This window comes from Pseudoliparis swirei, chromosome 18 (assembly GCF_029220125.1).
Source record: "Pseudoliparis swirei isolate HS2019 ecotype Mariana Trench chromosome 18, NWPU_hadal_v1, whole genome shotgun sequence".
Lineage (NCBI taxonomy): Eukaryota > Metazoa > Chordata > Actinopteri > Perciformes > Liparidae > Pseudoliparis > Pseudoliparis swirei.
This window is the reverse complement of record NC_079405.1, coordinates 14,373,699-14,397,684: the sequence shown is the minus strand read 5'-3', so window position 1 is coordinate 14,397,684 and position 23,986 is coordinate 14,373,699. Positions and strand designations below refer to the sequence as shown.

Genomic DNA, 23,986 nt, shown 5'->3' with positions numbered 1-23,986 from the left:
AACCTAAATGACTAGCAACATCACACATGATTGAAATGTTATTATATGTGTCCATATTTTTGCATAGCTGTTCTCGTAAGCCTAAAAGACGTCCATAGTACACTACAAATGGTCCTTACTCATCATTTAATTACAAAATCTCGAAAGGTAAAACTATTAATCGGCTAATCTTATTAATTTGTTATGAAAATAACTGGTAGTTGCAGAGCAGATATTCCTAAATCCACAGATCTTGAGCAAAATCACAGGCAAACAGTAGTGACATAACACTACAGAATGTACAAATGTGTAGGTGGGGGGTATTTTTTCAGCTCCCACTCCCACATATGCTGCTGTGTGTACTACTGATCATATTCACGCTCAAAGATATGGGAAAGACTGACAGTGTCAGATTGAAAATAAAATTAACAACTTCATGGCGAGAGACAATATGACAGTGTTATGGAAAATATATAATTATTATAATAAAATAACACCAGCACAAACACACTAAGATGCATCTAAATACACATGAATATCACAGCTATGGGGCCAAAACACAATCCTACTGCAGAAAAACAAAGTCCATTTTATTGTGAACGTCTCCTGAGATGGTCCCACTCGTTCCTGAATGAGTGCTCTCCCTAGTGTACACCAACTGTCACTACAATAAAACATTTAGATCTCATAAACCTAATCGTGTCTGCCCACAAAGACTTGTAACATAAATGTCAACAGCATTTATAAATATGTTGTTGTCCTATGAGGGGGAATCCTACGTCAATGAATTCACTCAAAATATAAAATACCGTAATCCTGAATCAACCATTGTAGTCTCGTAATTTAAAAAAAGAAGAATGGAATCTGGATTATAGCAAGACATTTTTATGTAGTATGAATTGGCAAGCACACAGAACTGATCTCAGTGTACAGGCAAGCCAACCAACAGTTACATATGTACAAAAACATACAAGATCACACATCCAACTTAATACTCACTCACTTTGAGATCCATTTCAAGTACAAAAATAACAAAAATAACAGCGTGTTCCTCATTTGCAGGACCTCAGAAGATATTCATATACAGCGAGCGACCCTTTGTTGAAAAAACATTCAAGAGTGTGATTAAAAGATGTTTTTTTTATGTTACAAAGTGAATTACCAACAGTGAAGAGGTTATAACTGAAATGCTATGGAGGAATAAAACACATGGCCTTCTTTTGTCAGAACACTCAATACTTCATTGGCACCATAAAAACACGGGTTGAGGAAGTATCGACTTATTGTTACCAAATTGAATATTTGGTGACATATTAAACTGACCATAAGACTGCAGAGGAGATCTTTCAATAATAATGAATATCTTGCCAGATGAAAAAGCATTTGACACATGCCTTTTTTTTCCTTCAAAAATACGAAAATTTACATTGAGACTAAAATGGAAGTACATATATACATAAATGATAAGAACTAACCAAACACATGGTCGATCTCATAAAGTAGAGACGGTTCGGACTAAAATACAACACTAGACTGCCGTTATGAAACAGGTTCAGGATTGCATCAATTACATTTTCTCTGTGGCGATTGCTCGGTGCTTGGTTTTTTACAGAAGTTATGATTGTTTGGAATTACTGTCGCTTGGCTTTGTACGGTCGGGAGCGTTTCCTGCGATCAGGCTTCCTCTGTTTGTGCAATCGGCCGATGCTCACTCCTTGACGACGACGTATGGAAATATTTTGCTCCACAAGGCTGGCCAACATGCCTGAAGAAGATACCCAGTCAGAATGAGTGAAGGAGCAAAGACATTATAACAACAATAAACAGATTTTAGCATGTAACTAGGATTTTGCAAATGTATGGTGGTTAAAATGTTATTTATTTTTGTGTCTTTTATTTCTGCCTTTTAGGATGGGAATGCAGTATTGTAATGCCGGTTGTATTGTGTGTGTTAAGCTGGTAAAAAAGAAAAAGGTGTCCCTGTATGTTTTTCAGCAATATTCATAAATATGGTGTGACGTGAGTGGAGAAGTATGAAACATTCAGTCACCAACACAAACACCCTAGGAATTTAAGTGGAAATTTAAAAGGTTTAATTGTAGTTTTTTAATGACACGGGTAAAGGGGGAAAGGGGGGGGGGGAAGCAGAGAAGAAGAGACATTCTCAAAATTATGAGATTTACCTTCTTGGGCCAGCATTGATATAAAGGTGCAGATGAACTCATCGTAATTATGGGTCCTCCTCTGATCATCAATCTGACCAAATAAAAACAATTTTTTTAATTAAAAGCCAACAAAAACAACTCACTCACCAGAATTGGATTAAAACAAACCCTACTTTGTACTTCTTTCTCTTTTCTACTTCCTCCTTTAGATAAACCTCATAATTGGCAATGTCGGCTTCCACACACTTGAGCAGTGCCAGCAGCTCCTGCAAGAGACGGAATAAGATTAACTGTTCATTGTGTTTGTTATATCTTTATAGTATACAGCTTTAGAAACAACAAGCACAAGTAAAACATGCGAGACTAATGTGATGTTAAAAAAAACATGAAAGGCTTGAAAATATTAAAGGTACATACTGCAGTTCATTTTAACTCAACAATATCCATGGACTTACTTTTGGAGAGTACTTATCCCCAGGGGGCTTGCTGTCTGCCGTTGTTTCCGAAGCATTGGGCTTTTCCTTGCTAGGCCTCACCTCTGCTCCATCTTTGCTCTCCTCTTGTTTCATCTCCACAGATGGTCCCTCTTCTCCCTCATTCACGCCTCCTTTCTCTGCTGCCGAGAGGTCTTTTATCTTCTCTAGAGTGCAAGGCCGCTTTGTGCCATCAGCAGCCAAATCTACCATACAGAGAAGATATAAAGTAGCAATCTATCAAAATGAGCTAGACTCAGACATTAATACAATGAGTGTATGTTATTCACATTGAAAGGTCCGTACGCCTATTTTATATGATGATTAATATGCTCCGACTTTTAAAATCATCTTTGGAAATGCCACAAAATATTGGAAAAGACCTCTGGTACTCACCAGATGGAGGGAGAGCATAGATGAGGCCATCCTCTTGCAGGTGTAACATAGCTGCACTGACTGAGGGACCTAGTTCTCTTACTGCACGGTTATGTCTGGAGTCTAATCTGAGCATCTCATCTTCTCCAAACAGAACACGAGACAGATGGGATGCGACTGGACTGGATGGGCGCGTGGCAGCCTGGGAGCGTGCGGGTGAGCGTAGCGGGGAGTTGAAGGCGCTGCCGATCTCAGAGGCTGTGTCAGTGCTTTCGTTGCTGGGTGTGGGGGAAGGCTGTGAAGCAGATATGATGCAAATGCCTCCTGTGCGCCCTTCCGTGCGTACAGAAAGGGGTGTATTTAGAGCATCTTTCCTTTGGGCTTCCTTCTTCAGTTTCTCAGCCAATACAGTGAGGGCAATCTGGCTCTCCATTCCAGTCCCTGTCCGCACTGGTCGTGATCGCAGACCTGCCTTCCGTCTAAACCTAAATGACGACAAATTAAATTTAAGAGCAAAATCTAAAAATAATCTTAAGAGCTTTAGCTCCCTTCAGTCATGCAATAAACATATAAAGAAAGTATACCTATATGTACATTACAATGCTAACCTGTTAGATGTGCCTGCAGAAGCAACTACTTCCTCCTCCTCATCCTCATAATCATCTTCATCGTCGGAGGATTGGGGTTTGGGCGGCCCAGCCACCCGAGAGCGTCCAACTCCAGCAGCAAGATCCTCCTCTTCCTGTTAATCAGAGAATATGAAGTAAAACTCCACCTAATCTTTTAAGCTCCCGTAACAACAGGAACAGAGGTTTTTATTATTTATTTATTGATAAAAAAGTCATGATACAAATAGTCTTTTAATTAACAGTACATTTGATTTGCATTTTGTAAACTACAACCAACACCTCTCACAAAGATCTTTTCAGGCCAATGAAGAAACTGCAACACCAACTAAATACAACCGAAATACTTTTCTCAGCCAGGACCTTTACTTCTGCCGTTACCTGCATTGGAGACTTGGCGTAGTTGTGGTTGTCCAGGAAGGCAGGCAGCCGCTGACCAATGGGGTTGGTACTGGTGACTTGCTGGGGACCTCCTCCTGTAGGGACTGGTGGTTTGCCCGTGATCTTAGCGTTCCCTGAGGGGGTATCTTTAGACTGATCTCCAGACTCATCCACTGAATCAAATATTAGATTAGAGTCGGTGTATTTCCGGAAAATGTTTACAAGATTTCAATAAAGCTGGGGAAATAAAGCCAATTTAAGTACCTGAATTAGCCCCCTGGGATGTAACTGGCTCCACATCTGCCTCTTTCTTGATCGCAGTGGGGTGATCATCAACGGAGGAAGACTCCTGCTGCTTCTTGTCGTGGACAAGCTCGGGCTGAGTGAGCCGGATCATCTGAAGGCACGACAACGTACAAAAGATTTTCCACAGCATATTCACCAAGGTCATTACATTTCACTGAGGAGATCCTGCTCGGCTAAATATCGTCCCATCACATTCTCTTATATCTCAAACTACAAAAAAGGCTGAGCATAAGGAATTATTAGCAATACCACATTTAGACATAAATCCAAGTTTCAACTATAACATGCTGCCGCATGTATATTCTATTTTGGGTAAGGAAGGTTAGAGTAGTTACTGACCTTCTGCAGACCCTCCAGAACAGTCTGTCGATTCCTCTTTAGAATTTCAAGTTTGGACTCGTACTTCATCCTTCGGTCAGGCACCACTGCCATGAGGTTGAAGCGAATGTCATGGTACGGCTCCCTGAAGAAGACCAGAGCAACAGCATGAGAAGAAGTAGAAGTTGAACTATCGCTGCTTGAGCTAACCGGCTCAGCACTCACCCAGCAGTGGCCAGTCCAATCCTCTCCATGATAACCCGCCGAGCTTTATCGGTCCATTCCTCCTCCTCACCCCAAGGCCCTGAAATAGTGAAATATTATCCATTAAATAATGCATTATAATATTTTGTACAATGTGTCATAACATGGAATCCCATAACAATATAAAGGATGCATGGTTTCAGGCCCCCACAGTGGATACAAGTGGCTTATAACAATATTAAAACATAACAAATAACAATAGGTAAACTATTGAATTTCATATAAACCTTTAGTCAACATAGGCATAACCTTTATGCCAACTTTCAGTGCTTTCATGGCAGCCAAAATGCTACAAATGAGTGTGAAAAGAACAGTAGTGTACACTCATACCGTGGTCAATGGGGTACGCCTTGAGTCCATCGAGCTCAAAGAGGCGGTCCTTGATGGGCACATAGCTCACAAAGTGGAATGCCTCCATCGTTCGCACTGCACTGATCCCATTCTGTTTGTCTGGCAGGTGCCTGGGCTCCGGTCTCCATAGAAACACAGAAAGAGAGCTTAAGAAACTGATGAATGCACAACGCCTAACATTTCTCACAGTATGGTACCAATCACATCAGACTTTTCTTTCACAGGAAATGAGACCATTTTTAAAAGGAACCACTGACTGTAACCTACCTGGCGTGGCTGTTATGTGCTCTCGCAAGCTCTGGGGCATTTCCTATTGCGTAACCTTTACTCTGAAAAAATATATAAAAATTAAAAGTTAAACATGACAGTGACAGAAGGGAGGTCAGTCTGTCTCTCTCTTAATGCAGAGAGAAAGAGAGCGCGTGACTATCAACTACAAATGAAAAACTCCTGATTTGACTGTTGAACAATGTCTGTTCTTTATGGGTTTGAGAAATAGAGTTTCTGAATACCATATCTATCCAGCACCCATTTAGTTTCCTAGAATTACTTATACTGTAACAGGCAAAGGAAAAACAAATCTGAGAACTTAATTTCAAATGTATGTAGCACACTATAAAAATATATAAAGCACACTATTAAATTACACTTCACATAACACAGATACATGAGTGAATGTGAGAAACATCATACCTCTGGACTAAAGGCTTTTGTGAAAGCCTTCATGCGACTAAGGGTGGTGCCGAGCTCAACGCCACTGCAGTTCAGAAGCACACTCAATAAAGCGTGAGTGGCACATGAATTTGGTATAAGCTAGATACAAAAAAGACAGCATAAACACAAGTCAGAGTTAGAATATGCAGTTCATCAAATGTGTTATTATAGGCATTATTACAAGACATGTTTTTTTTTCTACATTTCAATGTCCCTCTCGAACAAAATTACAAGACATGATTTGTAAGTGCTGGAAGCAGAACAATATCTAGTGATTTCATTTGGTATGGTGGAATCGATGTCGAGAGTCTTAAAGTTCCATATATGTTCGGTTTTAACTGCACTGTCTGTCCTTTCATTAATACTGAAAATATTGATTGGTGTTTTCATATATTTTTATTCGATCTTCTCTTTTAGCGGTACAGTTTCTTGAGATTAAGACAATTGTGTGGAAATTAATCAAAAGAACATTTTCAGAATAATTGTATTCACTTTTAGATATTAATTTACACAATTTGCGATATATAGATTTGAAAACACAACATAGGTACTGGTTAAAAGTCCAACAATCTACTGGCTTTTCACAATTTCATACAATATAAAATTAATACATGTGGCTAATAGTAAAAAATGATGTTCTCAAATGACTTTGAGGCCAGATATGGTGTGAATGGCATTTGTCATTGGTTTTGCACCAAAAAATAGTAACAACATACATACTAAAATAACTGTTATCTTGTGTGATATTAAATGGTTGTTTGTGATTATTGACTATGAATGAAATTTGCTCAGAAGCACCGTATTTACATTAAGGACAGTACTATTGCAAAAATGTATTTCTCTTAGATGACAGCTCATAAGAAATTAGCAAAAGAAGTTATGACACAAATGAGTTGCTCAGTAATCAAAATACTTAATGTGACATCAATAACTACAACTATTGCCAAAGTCTATGATGACATTAACACTTACCTGATGAGCAAAGAACATATCATTTACAATTTCCTCGTCAATGACAGAAGTCTCATCCACCAAAGTGTTGACTTTCCTCCTGGATCGACGTTCCTCAATCCACTTGAACAAGAAGATGAAGCCATAGACAGGGCTAAAAAAAACATTGTTCACATGTTGATTCTACAGTCCAACAAGGTGTAAGTAAATCGACACTGTGAATATTCGACTATGAATTTGGATAACCTGCCAGAGAGTTTCATTATTGATTTTACTTGCAATTATTGTTCACAAAACAGACTTGCATTCAAATAACATACCTTTGGCATTTGCTTTGAAGATCATATATTTCCTCTACTTGAACACCTTTGATACCTTCAGAACACACACACACAATATACATTGTAAGTGGCTTTATTAGGGCCCAGGACAGGCTTTAGCTTCTGTACAAGTGCAAACGTTACTCACCAAAATCTTCAACCAGCAGAGTGAAGAGTCCTGAAATGATCAAATATCCTATTTATAGTTGAATAACATATAATACACCAGAAATCATCACGAATGAACAGATTAACGTTAATAATGTAGCTAATAATGTTAACCCTCCTGATATGTTGCCTTCGGTTACTCGCTCCATCAACTAGTACAACACTTGACAATAATCAAACATATTCTTGTTCACCGGGTTTCAATCTTGAGTTAAATTTAAGTTGCTTTCACACGCTTAATAAGTCAAGCTGCTTTGAAAGCTAAACTGTCCATCTGGATGTGTGGAAGCTAACGATGGTGAGCGTTAGCTGTGTTGTTTGTCGAATTCTCTCACCTGGATCACTCTCGAGCTCGAGCCACCCTTTGTTCATTTTCGCATTTTCGGACAAAGCTGACTGATCTTTAAGATGCGTTCCAGTCCATGTCCGAAAGAGGTGTATTAGTATTAAACAATAAAGCTGTATCCATTCACGAGACAACCATGGAAAGCTCAAGATAAACACAATAGACAGAATTCGCCGCCTACAAACTACGTCATCAATAAACGACAGGGGGTCGCAACAACTGGTCCTCTCCTCAACTTCCTGTTGTCAGAACTAAGACCAAAACAATCACTAAATCAGTCAATTCATTTTCATAGTTTTATTTATTAGGCACCCCTTTATTTAAAATTAAATTCTGATAAATAATATTTAAATTGATTTCCCAGAAAACTCTAAAGTATGACCAAGGTGAAATACAAAGTATCTTAACAGTAGCCTACTATTAGGTGAACCCAGCTCCACAGTATTTTAGGAGCTTGCTATATAGTGTGAAACAACAACAACAAAAAGGTAATATTTAGTATGCATACTAACATTTGGACATGCAATTTACAATATGATATTAAAATGCTCTTTTTTACGTTTTTTGTTTTGTATGAATGCAATCTTACACGATGTAAAATAATATTGATTGGGAAGAGCGTATTTACTAAAACAAGCACAATACATAATTCGGACATGACATTAAAACGTTTATTTTATTTTGATTGTATTCGTTACCGGGCTTTTTCAGTTCCGGAACCTTACTCGGAGCTCGTGTGGAGGGATGGTATTTGTGGTTACACTGGAAAATTGAAAATTAGCAACGTTTATCAGTTACATGTTAACAGTTAACGTCCTAGTCGAATTCATTGGTTGTCGTTTTTTTATGCACAGAGAGGTTCCTTGAAGACTACATTAAAGCTGCATTCAAGGTAAGATCCAACAACAGCCCGATGGTTGAGTTCAACTGGCGCTTCTTACCTAACCGACAGCATTAGCCTTGTTGGAGTGCAGGCTAGCATTAGCTATCCGAACGTTACACCTAACGTTGAACAATGTAAGATTATTATCTTGTAACGACAGCCCAAACGGTCTATTCGTCAAGGAAAGCTACTTTTCTTTGAAACCTTCATACAACCAGCATCCCTGTTTTGCTGCCACTAATGGACCATGTTTAGTTCAACGCGGTATTGGCGTGTGGGTTTGCGTTCATTGTTGTGTATTTAGCGAACATGTTGGTCTGACTCGACCTGAGAAACATGACCATTTAGTTTCATTCGGTTAGGAAGCCCAATAAGACAACTAGAGACAAGCATTTGATAACGTTAATGAACAATAACAAAACATGATAACATATAGGCTGCAGAAATGGCTTAATGCTGCTTGCTAGACACCTCCACCCTCAGCTCAAAGCCTTTTGGACAAAATCCCTCCGATGTGTCACGTCATATTTAACATTACATATTAAACAATAGATTATGCACTGATAAGCACCGAGTACATTCAGTATTTGAATATACAAGTGTAAACATACTCTGAGGGCTGTAGCGCCTTTACAACATAGCCTGTTTTGGATCGACCACAAACGGGACTAACTTTAATATCACAATATATCCCCCAAACCTGTTCAAGAGTTTTGCTGTCAAGCGTCAGGTCTGTAAGCTCACCAACATTATTTGAACATAGGTGTATTTCCCATCTAAGGCAGCACGGCCTGTCTTTATTTGGAGTACCAATGCCTTAGGATCATGACGAAGTTAAACGCCTTTAGAGTTGTTGATGCTGACCTTTATGGTTTTAACATATCAGCAACCTCACTAAGGAAGTCTCCAACAATTCAGAGAATATTTGGAGAAATTCAATGGTTTTGTTTGTCTCATTGGAGTTTCTAAAACACTTGTCCACCGAGCCTTTGTCATCAGCAGTCCAGCCTAAATGAACGTTATTGTTGAGAATAGCGCTTCTCTCCCTATTTGGAGTAACTTTAAGATGTTTGCTGTTGGTGTACGAATTAACCTCCCAATGGTTTCTCAGGTCACAGATCAGTCATTTGATTTAATATGTCAAGTGTGTTTAGAAATCAAACATTTCAGTAGTGATAAGAGAATATTGTTTGTCGATTAATAGATGAAAATAAATGTAGTCATTGGCAATTTTCAGAATTTATTAACAGTGACATTTTTTCAAGTAAAAATACCAGACGGTTATAAAATGTCATTGTCTAATAACTAGGTTTATTTTTTAAATGTTAAGATGTGATGTATTTTATTATTGTAGGGCTCCTGATGAAGGTGTGTAGGTAATATTTTGAGAGCCTTGTAAGACACCATGTCTGAAGAGGCCATTTCAGAAAGTGACCTGGAGCCTAGCCTTAACAGTGAAGAAGAGTGTTTGGAAAATGAGGAGGAGGAGGATGAGGAGGAAGAAGAAGACGACGACGACAACGAGGACAATGAGGACGAAGATGAGGATGAAAATGATGGAGATGACGAAGATGATGGTGTTGGTGAGTGACAAATGAACTTTCTTTCTTGTGCCTCTTATTTTTTCAAATGTATTCACAGATAATTAATATAAACGGAAGTGGTGCCTGTTGACTAGTCTTTGAAGACATCAACTAAAATACTGTCTATTTTCTCTCAAGAACGACCTGCGAGTGCAGAGAGCAGGACAAAAACTGCTCAGGATGGCAGAGACTCCACTTCAACTACCTCCGGGGAGCCATCCCCAAAGTCTCCATCTCAGCCTGCGGGAGCTGGAGGGAGCCCATCCTCCAGGGCTCCCTCCAGACCGGCCTCTCGTTCTCAGCCTCCACCCAGCCCAGAAAAGTCAAGCCAGAGCAAGCCACCTTCTAGCAAAACAAAAAAACATAAAGCCTCGAAATTAACCAAATCTTCTAAGTCTTCAAAAGGCTCCAAGTCAACTAAGCCTACACACATGAGGAAGAATATCAGGTACATGTATCTGTTTGATATTTCCCCTCAAGTACAGCGCATTGCTAAATGTTGGGATGTAATATTTAACTTTTTCTTTACGCTTACAGAAAGCTGCTGAAAGAGAATCAGCTGGAGGCTGGGACCAAGGCTGCTCAACAGGAGGAAATGGACAGGAGGAAGCGTTTGGAGCAGCAGAGGAAGGACTTCCCTACAGCAGCCTCAACTGTCCCCGACTCTCAGCTAGGTGACTGTCCCGCTTTCAGTGAAGTTTGACATTTATTTTGGTTACTTTATATCCTAATTCCTTGCCATCTTTCCAATAGTCGACACTGATTCAATTTTAGGGGAAGTGTCTCAATTGGCCCCTGCTCTCCTGAGCCAGCAGGATGTGATCTGTCTGGACAGCAGTGGTGATGAAGATGAACAAGTGGACTCCAAGCCTGTACTTGCGATTAGAGATGGTAAGCTATGTGACACAAATGTGAATCTAGGATCCTTTTTACTCTAAATGATCTCACACTGTTTTCAATTCTCCTGCGGCATAGATATAATTGAGCTCAGTTCTGGGGATGAGGACACCCTGCAGATCAGCAGCGAGTCGACCGACGAGGATGCTGATGGCGCCGCCGCCTCAGAGGAGAGCAGCGGGGCACATATCAACGATGCTATGAATCTGCCTGATGCCCAGGGTCAAGTGCTGGTCAATATCAGTCACCCTGCAGAGGAGAAAGACCTTTACCTTGCTCCACAGCTAGCCAGGGCTGTCAAACCTCACCAGGTATGCCCACAAGCTTGTTCTCCCTCAAACACTCAAAAGGTTCTTCTGGAGCAGAAACTCACATTCCAACCTGTTTGCACACAACATTTCTCTCCTTGTTCATAAGATTGGGGGAATCCGATTTCTCTATGATAACCTCATTGAGTCTCTGGAGCGGTACAAGACCAGCACTGGCTTTGGCTGCATTCTTGCTCACAGCATGGGGCTGGGCAAGACACTGCAAGTCATTTCCTTCACCGACATCCTACTGAGGAATACTGAGGCTCACACTATGCTGGTTATTGTTCCTGTGAGTAATACAAGTGTGTACAGTGCTCATAAATATGTAGACTAAACATTTATGTTCTCAGAAGTCACTATATTAATTTGTTTAAATTAACATCTGAAATATTGGCTTCCTTCCTAAAAGGTCAACACACTTCAGAACTGGCTGACAGAGTTTAACCTCTGGCTCCCACCACAAGAAGCTCTTTCCCCTGACACTGACCCTGCAGTCGCCACAGGCCGCACATTCAAAGTTCACATTCTCAACGATGAGCACAAGTATGTACAAATCCATGTTTCGTGCAACATTATGCATTCATTGGCAAACCTTCAAGCTTTTAATCGTCGTCCTGTGGGACTTGCAGAACAACGTTGGCCAGGGCCAAAGTTGTGGAGGAGTGGTCCAGAGATGGAGGGGTGTTGCTGATGGGTTATGAGATGTACCGCTTGCTGTCCATGAAAAAAAGCTTTGTTATGGGCAAGAAGAGGAAATCAAAGAAGCCAGCAGGACCAATCATCATTGATCTGGATGAGGAAGATAGACAGCAGGAGCTCATGAAAGGTCAGCGAAAGTAATTAGTTTAAGGGAGGCTGTTTTATAAATGTGTTTAAATTGGCCGTACCAATTGTGTGAAGTTGTCTGTGTGCCATGCAAACCAATGTACAGTGCGATTTATATTTCCTGCCTCATTCCCTCAATCTTCTTTTGACTCTTTTCAGGTATTGAAAGGGCCATAGTGCGGCCTGGCCCAGATGTGGTGATATGTGACGAAGGTCATCGGATTAAAAACTATCATGCAAGCACATCACAGGCTCTGAAGAACATCCGCTCCCGGCGCAGAGTAGTCCTGACCGGGTACCCACTGCAGAACAACCTCATTGAATACTGGTGCATGGTGGACTTCGTTCGGCCGGACTTTTTAGGCACACGTCAGGAATTCAGCAACATGTTTGAGCGTCCCATTCTGAACGGGCAGTGCGTGGACAGCACTCCTCAAGATGGCCGCTTGATGCGCTACCGAAGCCACGTGCTGCACAGCCTGCTGGAAGGTTTTGTCCAGAGGTAAATGGTCCATCGGTGCTGGATTTAGATGGTGAAAAAAAGCCTCGTGGCCTGGATAATGCTAACCTGTCAATATGGTCTGTGGTGTTTTTCTGGGTTACAGACGAGGTCATGATGTGCTGAGAGACCAGCTGCCCTCCAAGGACGAGCATGTGATCTTGGTGCGGCTCTCTCCCATTCAGAGGGCGCTGTATACCGAGTTCATGAAACGCTTTCGAGAAGCAGGGAACAGTGGCTGGCTTGGTCTCAACCCACTCAAAGCCTTTTGTGTATGCTGCAAGGTGAGGCTGTTTCCCTGGCTGCTAAGGTGGAAACCGTTGGTCCTGAAGGGCCAGAACAACCTATTTTCCGATGATACTTTTGACGAATCCAATTTTGGGTCCAATTTTGATCAAGTAAGACTACTTCTTCTCCCCGTCAGATTTGGAATCACCCAGATGTCCTCTATGAAGCCCTGCAGAAGGAGAATTCGGCCAACGAGCAGGACCTTGACCTCGATGGCATCACTCCAGCTAGTAACCCCCGCTGTCCTAACCCTGCTGGCCTAAAAGCCAAAGCAGCAGACTCAAGCAACAGCAAAGTCAACACCACCCTGCCATCACTCAATCCCTCTCAGGAAAGAGCCAATCAAGTCATCACATATGAATGGGTATGTCATGACAGTCCATGTGAAGCTGTTGTCGCCACAAGAGTCAATTTTTTGTTAGATCTTTGTTACAAACCTTAAGCTCGTATAATGTTGAAATGCATACTATGTTGTATAGTGCTGGTATATCTGCTATACCAACATGTAATCGTCGTCGGCGTGTCCGCTTAGAGGCCCGAGGTCTGTGTCGCGCAGGGCCTTTTTAATTCAACAGCCACATTATTCGTTACAGGCAAAGGGCATAATGGCAAACTACCAAACCGGAGTTCTGGAGAACTCTGCCAAGATGATTCTGCTCTTCCACTTGATTGATGAGAGTGTAAGAAAAAGAGACAAGTTGTTGATCTTTAGGTAAGTCCAACGTGCATTGCATGAAACACAAATCCACCATTTAGCGTCTGAGAGAACAGGCAGACTGACTTTGCCTTTCAGCTTTTTAGATCAGACTTGGAGAGCGTTTACAGGTTTTCACAAACTGGGACATTCTTAACTAAATCTTCCTATAACTTCTGAGGTTTTCTGCTTTTCTTCCAGGTTTCTCATCTAAGCAGGAATGTCGTAGTTTCCCAAAAAGATGAGCTTTAATTAAACACAGTTTATAGTTGTTTGTAGTACGGCATGTACATCCAGCAGTACTGTGACGTCTGACTGGTTAATAGTAACTCTTTACTTTCGTGAGTCTCCACAACACTGCAGTCTCTTGAAGTCCCTTTTACTTCATAATAAGTTTCATTCATTTAATCCCACGGTGTACTTTTCTTACCCCCATATCGGTTTGTGCTCTTTACCTACTAGTCAAAGTTTGACCACCCTGACGGTGATGGAGGACTTCTTATCAAAGAGACCGATGCCGCCAGGCATCGCTTCCCCTGACGCTCACAGCCAGAACTGGGTTCGCAATATCAATTACTACAGTGAGTCATCCACCCGGTTCCCTCTCTAACAGACACTCTGCAGAATGTGTGGTCGTCACCACTGAAGCCGTTTGGGGGTCTTCATTTTGTATCAATTTAGCTTCAATTCCTTGCAGTCCTTGACACAAATGATTTTTGGGTATATATTGTTTGATTTTTTAAAAAATCTTGGCAGAATATTAAAAAAGGACTTCTCCCATAAGAATTTGATATATGTCCATGATGCAAAATATCCAACATCTTAAGTATTCAATGAAAGATATTACCATGACATTCTTTAGGTGTTCAGATGCATTCAGGTGCTTCAGTGTTGAAAGATAATGTTTGTCTGTCTCCAGGACTGGATGGGAGTACATCTGCCTCAGAAAGAGAGCGACTTATAAATCAGTTTAATGACCCAGACAACCACAACACATGGGTCTTCCTACTTTCTACAAAGTATGTGTCCCCGCTCTTTTTTTAATAATTATTTTTCACACTTTCTATCCTATATATTCACTGGTAGAAATATTATTTATAATTTGCTGTGTTCCTTTCAGAGCGGGCTGCTTGGGGGTAAATCTGATTGGGGCCAACCGTGTGGTTGTGTTTGATGCCTCGTGGAACCCATGTCATGATGCTCAGGCGGTGTGTAGGGTGTACCGCTATGGTCAGAAGAAACCCTGCTACATTTACCGCTTTGTCTGTGATTTCACCTTGGAGAAAAAGATCTATGACCGACAAGTCTCCAAACAGGGCATGTCTGGTAAGAGATTTGTACATGTGAACTATCTTTATGTTAAACATTGCATTCATATTGCGTTGGCACAATCCCTTTTATTATCCACTCACAACTATTGGGGTCCGTTTCATGAATCGGGGTAAATAAGTTCTCGGGAAGAGTTCCAGGTATTATTAGATACATTTTCAGATGTAATCAATAACTGGGAGAATGTAGTTTTCAAATGGACACTAAAATCTACCTCATTTAAATTCTTGATTTGACAAGTAATACTTGAATATATGATTTAAAGTTGTTATTGAGCACTTATCCAACCACTATAAACACATACTTCATGATACTATAAGGAACCATTAACTAGTTATTATTAAACTCGATTTCATACAGTTTCTTCTATATGACCTACATAAGTAAACAAGACCATCCGTGAGAGTAACTATTTTTATGTAGTTCTCCTTATTGCTTTTAATTGGTGCTACAAGGTTCTGCAGGCACATTTTCTGAATGAGAAGATTGTGTTCATGTTGTTCTTAACCACAGAAACCACAGAATGAGGACATTGTGTTTATGGATTGGGTGTTTCGGTACTATCACACTTAGACCTGCTTTATGATCAATACATTTAAAAAGACACCAGAATCACACTAGTTACCATAGGTGAGCTTTTAATATGCTTTGTCTTGTTTGTTTAAAGACCGTGTGGTTGATGACCTGAACCCAGTGCTGAACTTCACTCGTAAGGAAGTGGACTCGCTGCTGCATTTTGTGGAAGAGGAACCTGAAAGAAAGTCGCTGGAATGCCACGATGAATTTGAAATTGTGATGTATCAAGCTTGTCAGCTTTACCCACACCTCATCACCAAGGTACCGTTGCATGATGGCCTTTACTTAGTCACGTATGGAGTCCCCTGTTGTATTGAGGTTCTATTCTTTTTTTATAATGTACATTTTACAGAGACTAAATAAGTATAATTCAGATGCCAAGCTTATGTAGTTTTTAAATTAAATGATTACAACTTGAATCAGGGGGAAATAATGGTGTAACCGTTTTTCATGCCATTCGAAGTGACACCAGATAATTATTGAACCACAACGGTGCTTGCATTTAGTCTCTAAATCTTTCAGGCGGCCTTTTTCTTTTTTTGGGCAGTGGTTCGATTGAAGAGGGTTAAACTGTGATTTTTCAGTCTGCAGTATGTTCAGCTGATATTCTGTGATCCAATTCTAATAGTCTTTCAATTGGGATTTTTTATGAATCGCTTCGCTAAAGTAAAATACTCCTGCCACTTTTAGCTCGTCATAGGCTGCATTATTATGCACTTGATACAGGAACATGTTCCTATTTGAATCTCTACACATTTTGATGCTAAACCGCCGATTACTGGTGATTTCTTTTATTCGTATCCAACTCTTTCAGAGGGATATTTGTCTTTCTGTCCTTTCAAGTGTCAGTGTGGTTGTACAGAGTTATGTACATGACTTTCTTTGCTAAATGTTTATACAAAATAACCTGTATTTGTAAAGAGGCTTTCTACAGCCCAAAAGCATGAAAGATGTTTCCAAAACAGAGTAGCCAAATGTCTGAGCAGCAAAGTATAAGCCTGGACCCAACCAGAAGGTTTCGTGGTTGATGTTTATGTATTTGATAACTTAACACTAAGTGGTCTTGGGCTGCAGAAACGGAAGAATGAAAACCACGTAACATTTACACATCCCCAGCTTACCTCGTAAAAATAAAAATTCTATCTGAAATGTGCAGACGTTTCTGTAGTAAAGAACAACCTGCTCCTTGCATGGAAAAGCAATCTGATGCAGATCTGTAATTTAATTTCCATCTTCATTTGTCTCCTTAGCAACCTTTTCCTCACGAGTCTCTGCTGGTAGATCGGAAGGAGTCTAAGCTGACCAAAGCCGAGAAGAGAGCCGCCAAGAAGAGCTATGAGGATGAGAAACGAGCCTCTGTGCCCCACTTGCGTCCATCTTACGCCCCCTATTACCCAACCAGTGATCAGACGCTCACAAACATCCCAGCATTTAACCAACGCGGCTGGTGGGTTTTACACTGCATATTTGAGCTTGTATTCATTTTAGGTATCGTGGCTCACGGATGTTTTGTTTCAATATAAACTATTAGCTTCCCAGTTACACAAACTAACTAACCAGCAATGTTTACCTGATATTCTGGAATGCAATGCATTCTCATTTACACTTTCCTCACAAAAAATATTGAGGAGTCTATGCGATTGCATTCACTATGGACAAAATCGCCTCACAAATCTGACTTGCTTACTGGCAAAAACATGCACCCAAAATTGAAGCACCATTAAATGTGTTGCTTTCTTTGAGGTTGTACCTCTACGTGAGTTTATCTTCTTTTTCTCATACATTTCTATCAGATTAAACAAAACGTATGTTTGTGTGTGAGCGCCTCATGAGTTCAGCCCTCATATTTGCAGGCGTCCCATGGCACGGCCAGATGACAAGCCTGTGGCGAGTGTCAGGCCCATCCAGTCAACCCCAATCCCCATGATGCCTCGGCAGGCCGGCATGGCTGGCTCGAGCTCTGCCGGCAGCCTGCCCGTCAACTTCCTGCAGAAAGCTGGAGTTTATGTGCAGAGGATCGTCACCACAACTGGTAATGTATAATATTTGTAATGCTTAAGTCTCTGAATGTACCACACCAACCATCACATGTAACTTTTTGAATAAACCATTTAATCTCTCAGTAGAAGACAAATGTTAGTCTTTGCTGTGAAATGTAGTGACCATACAATAACGTCTGCCATTTGATCTGGATCTACAGATATTGTAATCCCAGGAGCCAACAGCACGACCGATGTTCAAGCTCGAATTAGTGCAGGAGAGAGCATCCATGTCATCAGAGGATCAAAAGGTAGTTGCAACCATGCAGTAATTTCTCTCTTTATATAAAGCATTTCTGAGTTAATGCCGAGGCCATCAATTGATGTATTCTCCACCACAGGTACCTACATTAGGACAAACGATGGACGGATCTTTGCTATTCGATCTGGAAAGATCAGTAGGCCAGCAGTCGGCTCTGCTGCTTCAATGGGTAAAAAAAGTCATATTTCTTAATCTTGGATCCACAACTCATACAACATTGAGGGAGATATGTTTTACATATAAAGTTCAGTTTACGTGTCATGAGAAGTAACTATACAACCTGGTAAAACAGTGTACTGTCTTCTGAGGCTCTGCAGCAAGCTTTCTCTCAGAAAAGAATGGTGATGTCATCAGGGCTATCTCAGTGTTGGCTTTAGAGTTAAAGACTGTTACAAAAAGCCTACCGCACAAGTAAAAGATGTGGAGTTTAAAAGATGTGGGCATTTAGGAGGTACAGGGTCTGATGAAAGTCACTATCCATGTGGAGGAACTTAGACGGAGTGAAAGTCAGAATACCTCAACCTCTGCTGCACAGATGTTAACTATCCTTATGTTGTGGTTGCTGACAACTCTCCAGCTGTATGGAAGTGGCATACTTAATCTGGAGTACACAACTCCTAAGTACATTAATACATCAGGGACATATTTGGCTGCACCATCTTATTTTGAGGATTGACCTTTTGAAACATAAATTATTCAGAGCCATTTTACATTCCTCCTGACATTTCACGAGCGCCTTTCTTTCCCTGCCACAGACACCCAGGGTTCCCTGATCCATCCACTCGGTAATGGCTGTTCATCGCCTGTGGATCCACAGCAGGGCTCCCCCAACGGGGAGCAGCGGCCCTCCTCTCCCTTAAGCTCTGAGATTCTCAGAGAGCTCAGCCGCTACGCTTCATCCTCAGGTGATGCCGCCGCCGCGGCCATGGGGAATGAATTGCCGTCACCGTCAGAAATGTTGGCTCTAACCGCAGGGGGTGACGGCAATTTGCAAAACAATCAGACTGGTGATCTCAACAGGCAGCTGAGTGATGACCTCTTGAGCTCGGCTATAGAGATGCGTGGCAGCAAGCGCCGGAGTACTGAAAGCCAGGGCAACGCACAAATAGGAAGCAAGCGCACTTCTGCCGCAGCACGCTTCCCTGGACTGTCCATGGGCTCCGGTGGGCTCGGTTTTTCCCCTGCGGGTCTGAACTCGTCCTCCCTACTGGGGAACCTGGGTCACATGAGTCACCCACTTCTGATGGGTGGGAGCAGTGGATCGTCATTCCTTCAGACAACTGGACAAACCCTGGCTGACCTCCAGACCATGTTCCCCTCTGCAGGCTCAGACCTACTAAGACAGTCTGCCACAGGAAACGGACACCTTCTCACCCCCTCCTCTTCCGCTATGTCAACTGCTTTCTCCTCAGCCTCCACCACCCCCCCTATGGCATCTACACCCTCGGCAGCCACTTCTTCCTCCCTGGCGTCCGGGTCTCTGCCTCCGTACATGATGAATCCCAACATGGCCGGACTGCTTTCATCGGGCTTCCCCCTCAACTACAGTCAGTCGCTGCTCTCTGAGCCGAGGATGTTTCCTACCCCTCTCCTCTCTGGGTCCGGGGGATTCCCCACGCCCAACTCCAGCTCTACTCCATCCCGGTTCCGCTCCCATTTCAACAATCCCACTTCCAGCCTGTTGGGAGCAGCTCTGACTCAGCCGGACATGCATCAGAGTACGGAGACCGGCGGCAGCAGTTCTGATGACGACGTTATCGAGGTGACAGGGCAGTAGAGAGGCAGCTTCACACACAGGTTTTATCAATCATGGCAAACATAAATTAGGGATGGGAATTATTACACTGTTACGAAATGAACTAAATGGATTATGTAACAGTATCTGCTCAAACCTATACACTGATGATTGATGGTCAGATGCCTTTTGATATTCTGAATATGAGAGCATATGAAAATGCAAGTAGACACACAAGGAAAAAAGTGGATTAAGGAACGAAACGATCACCTTTTAATGAGGATGAAGTTAGAAACAACTATTCAGTTCAATGTGTTTTGGCCTTGCTGTTCATTAACGTAGCTCCATTCCTAATGGTCTCATTAAACGACACTCCCATACTCTCACCTGCAAACGAGAGAATCAACTTGTACCGTAATGTCTTTACAAAGGAAGAGGAACACATCCGGTCAGTTGATATGGAGCTGCCGAGCAGTCGGAACAGACCACTGCTGTTGGTGGACCGGCTGAATCTTTCGGGCGCTTTCTAAGCACAGCCTCCACTGCTATACTTTAAAGCACGGCGTCTTAGTGGTGTTAGTTGTATTTCCCCTGAATTCAAATAGAATGATGTGATAACTGCTTCTTGTTGGATTGTCTTATTGTTGTGAAACGGTCGAGTGCAAACAAACAGTTGACCGACTGTTTCACTTATTAGCAGCACTCACCTGCTGAATGCTGATCTACTCGTTTTCTGTTAGCACAGATTCTTTTTCTATTAAATACTGGAAGGCGACATAGTTCAATAAATAACTCACGGTGGCTCCAGAACGTGGTGTTTAATATTTGTCAAAATCCACTAGACAATATATCTAGTAAAGGCCTTTGAGGCATACCTTTAACCGAAATCGTAGGCTTTCAGAGCATATTTTAGTCTTTAGCAATTTGATAGACATTGTAGCATCCCCTGTTGAGGATATTATGTGTGATACTGTTATTGAACATGTTGATACTTTGTAAATAGCATCATTATCGTTTATATTGCAAGTCAATACTTTGCAGTGTGTAGATTTTGGTTGGGAGGGAGATGGTTTATTATCACACTCATGATAAACACGCTCTCACATTGATGCTAGGAAAACAAATGTATGTTCAGCTTTATGATTTACCATCTTTTCCCTTAAAACTAAAATGAATGTGCTTTCATGTTATCCTTTGATAATACGGGGACGAGGTTTCATACTGTGTTCTTTCATTTTTAGCCTTAAATAACAAAGGGGTCTTGAGCATTTATCTTGGTGCGTCCCTTTTACAAATCTGTTGGAAGAACTACTGAGCATTTAAACAGTCGGTGTGAAACTCAAAACCGGTGTTGGGCGGATTCAGCATTGTGATAATCTTGGATGCCAAAAGGAGAAGAAAGCTAGTTTTTATGTTGCTTTACTCTTTTTTTTTCTTTCTTTTTGTTGCCGTTTGTACTTGCGTGTCCCCACCATCAGACGTGTATCTACGTGTAGATTTGATGATCCACATTTTCTTATGGGTTATTTTCAGGACCTTGCTGAGAACAAATATTACCCAAACTGTAGGAAACATTGCATTCATGCAGCCCGAGTGTCTAAAACCTTCAGTCAATGTAGCCGCCGAGCATCAAAGCCGATAGTGAACGTTTCACGACAACCACCTGTGACCGTTGCAGAACGGGTCAGGGGGCGTGGTGGCTGAACCGAACGGACGGGGCCATCATGATTCATGATGGAAGTTTTCTTCAGCGTGCTTTGGGAACTTTATTTCAGATTTGAAGGTGAAGTTGTGACTTTATAAAAGGATCATATCTGCTTGTGAACTGTACGAGGTACAACATATTGCCTCCATGTCTTTGTCGTCAGTCTTTTTGATCCGTTGGGAACTTTGCTTTTGAATCTTGGGAATCATCCATTTATAAAACAAAACCTGTCAGCCATTTCTTGTCAATTACATGTACTTTTGTGTTTCGTGGAAATATTCCAGTTTTTTAAATGTTTTTATAACTTCTTATTGGCAGTTGTTTCCCTTATTTCAATGTAAGTGTCTGGAATTTATTTAGAATGGAAAATACATTTTTGTAACGTTTTGTTCACTTTGACTGACGGCTGATTCAGTTAGAATTTCGTACATGCAGCCTCGATCGAAGCAGAATATGACTTATCAATGTTATTTTAACAATAAAACAATCTTCTATTGCATTGTGAATCACTTACAATGCTTTTATTTTACAACATATCTTCAGTGTTTGATCTCTTAACATAAGTAACTAGAACGGGCACTCGGTAGAGCGCATACCTTCGCATATCACAAGATTGGGCATTGAATTATGAACATTTTGGCATTAGTTGCATGCCAATTGGATAAAAATTGACCGCTATGGTAAAAAGAAGATTTTGACCTTTTCATGACCTTGACCTTTGACCCGATCGATCCCAAAATCTAAACAAATGGTCCCCGGATAATAATCAATCATCCCACCAAATTTCATGCGATTCGGTTTAATACTTTTTTAGTTATGCGAGTAACACGCATACAAATAAATAAATGGCGATCAAAACATAACCTTCCGCATTTTCAATGCGAAGGTAATGAAAGTCTTTTGGTCCCCCTTTTTTTTTTTTACATTTTAATAGTACTTTCTGCAGATTTGTATCTCCCACTATGGTCTCAAAGCTGTCACACCCTTCACACCGCACTGTTTTCAGTAGGGAATATAAACTGCTTTATTTTAATTTGTCACTTTACAGGCATACTAGCATCTCACTGCTTTGTTAAATGCTATACTGATTTTTATTAAGTACAATGTTTACCATGTTCACCGGTTTAGTTAAGAACTGAGGAATGTCATTCATTTTGGAAGTATTTGGTCAAAACTAAATCCCAGGTGTGACGAGTGTTCTCGATGGTCCTGTGTATTACATACATTTAAAAAAAGCAAGAAAATAACTTATTTATTATCACATTTGCCGCTGGTGCGTCATAACCGTCAACGAGGTGTGCTGCTGCAGTCATCAGTTCCATAATAACATTCATGCAAACCAAACAGATTGTATGTTACTGATGAAATCTGTGTGACTAACCTTGCATATGTATTCAGTGAATGTTTTGAGTGTCTGCGCAGTGTCTTCAGTCAGGACTGCAGACGTTTCTTTGACGTATACCCACTGCTGACTTGGTTCATTATGATGAGGGCATTGAGAGCACAGCAGAGGGCCGACAGGTACCAGCCGTACTCCCCGACTGATCCAGTAAACCAGGCAGAGCTGAGTCCGAGGAGCAGGCTGGCACTGCCCAGCAGGTATGTGACAAGTCCAGTTGCTGTATGGTAGCGTTTGAGTTTGGCCACGGACCAGCCTTTGGCCAGGGAGTGGTAGACGAGAGGCAACGCTGCCACCGACTGCAGCCCCACCACACACACCGTGAGCAGGCCCAGCAGACCGTGCCACGAGGTGAAGTGAGGTTTACCATTCAGGTGTTTGTTGTAAACGATGGCTGCCAGACCCAGGACTGCACAGGACACACAGAGGACCTGCAGGAACCAGTGGATGCGACCTTTGGTCTTGTGTGAGAACTTCTTCAAGAGGGAGCCATAGGGGGAGAAAATAAGTATGGCTTCTGTCATGAAGAAGGAGAACTATTGGGAAAAGGAATACATACATAAATATGGCTGTGCCGCATTATCATTGTTGATTTGTCCATACAATATTGAATGTACAACACACTTTACACTTTCAAATTCAATTGAAAATGATCAACATGTTAACAGCCGATACATATTTAAAATAAAAGTGTTCAACTTACTGCTAGTGTCATCAAGAAAGGATGCCAGGAAAACCAACCTTAAATAAAACCAACAGATCAAACAAAGAAACAAATCAAAAGGAAAAATAGTATACCAACAAGTAACACGCTACCAAATGAACGCTAAGAGCACTCACTTGTACCCGGTCGGGACAGAACTGCGACGAACACAGTGAAGACGACGCAGAGACAGTGCGACAGAACTGCGGAAGCTGTGCGAATCCAAGCGTAGATCCGCAGCTCAGACCCATTCTCTTTGTTGAAGACCATAATAAACACGATGCAGTTGGACGTGGGCAGTTCATCAGATGATCTCGTAGTTTCGTCCAAAAAGAACCGGAAGTGGTAATTAATAAAACGTTTTGGTGACGACCTCTAGTTCAAGTCTTGTTGATTTTCAGGATAGAAGACGGGACTAACAGAACCCTAAATATACAGATACATGTCACAGGGCGGTAACTTGAAGATTCACATAACACTACATCTTTCAATGAAATCCAATGTGCTTCTGTAAGTAACTT

The 23,986-nt window shown here is 41.4% G+C and overlaps 3 protein-coding genes across 3 annotated transcripts; 1 reads left to right on the top strand and 2 right to left on the bottom strand.

Moving 5' to 3' along the window:
• Nucleotides 1–848: 848 nt before the first annotated feature.
• On the bottom strand, nt 849–7,905 carry bap1 (BRCA1 associated protein-1 (ubiquitin carboxy-terminal hydrolase)). Its single transcript, XM_056437229.1, has 17 exons — nt 7,727–7,905; nt 7,372–7,401; nt 7,224–7,278; nt 6,925–7,057; nt 5,932–6,051; nt 5,506–5,567; nt 5,218–5,360; nt 4,849–4,927; nt 4,645–4,768; nt 4,264–4,396; nt 4,000–4,172; nt 3,601–3,734; nt 3,014–3,477; nt 2,600–2,823; nt 2,318–2,410; nt 2,163–2,235; nt 849–1,744 (listed from the first exon to the last, which is right to left on the bottom strand). Exons 1-17 carry the CDS (start codon nt 7,761–7,763, stop codon nt 1,611–1,613), a joined length of 2,211 nt encoding a protein of 736 aa, XP_056293204.1. The 5' UTR covers nt 7,764–7,905; the 3' UTR covers nt 849–1,610.
• A 602-nt stretch (nt 7,906–8,507) lies between these two features.
• Nucleotides 8,508–21,674, top strand: rad54l2 (RAD54 like 2). Its single transcript, XM_056437331.1, has 22 exons — nt 8,508–8,629; nt 9,975–10,203; nt 10,342–10,651; nt 10,741–10,877; nt 10,957–11,094; nt 11,179–11,411; nt 11,518–11,700; nt 11,821–11,954; nt 12,041–12,237; nt 12,396–12,738; nt 12,842–13,019; nt 13,160–13,387; nt 13,617–13,735; nt 14,180–14,298; nt 14,637–14,736; nt 14,838–15,043; nt 15,714–15,883; nt 16,873–17,069; nt 17,476–17,654; nt 17,823–17,912; nt 18,003–18,092; nt 18,679–21,674. The coding sequence occupies exons 2-22, from the start codon at nt 10,026–10,028 to the stop codon at nt 19,698–19,700; spliced, it is 4,551 nt and encodes a 1,516-aa protein (XP_056293306.1). The 5' UTR covers nt 8,508–8,629; nt 9,975–10,025; the 3' UTR covers nt 19,701–21,674.
• A 178-nt stretch (nt 21,675–21,852) lies between these two features.
• LOC130208293 (transmembrane reductase CYB561D2) lies at nt 21,853–23,947 on the bottom strand. Its single transcript, XM_056437333.1, has 3 exons — nt 23,603–23,947; nt 23,466–23,503; nt 21,853–23,298 (listed from the first exon to the last, which is right to left on the bottom strand). Exons 1-3 carry the CDS (start codon nt 23,733–23,735, stop codon nt 22,795–22,797), a joined length of 675 nt encoding a protein of 224 aa, XP_056293308.1. The 5' UTR covers nt 23,736–23,947; the 3' UTR covers nt 21,853–22,794.
• Between the last annotated feature and the right edge of the window lie 39 nt (nt 23,948–23,986).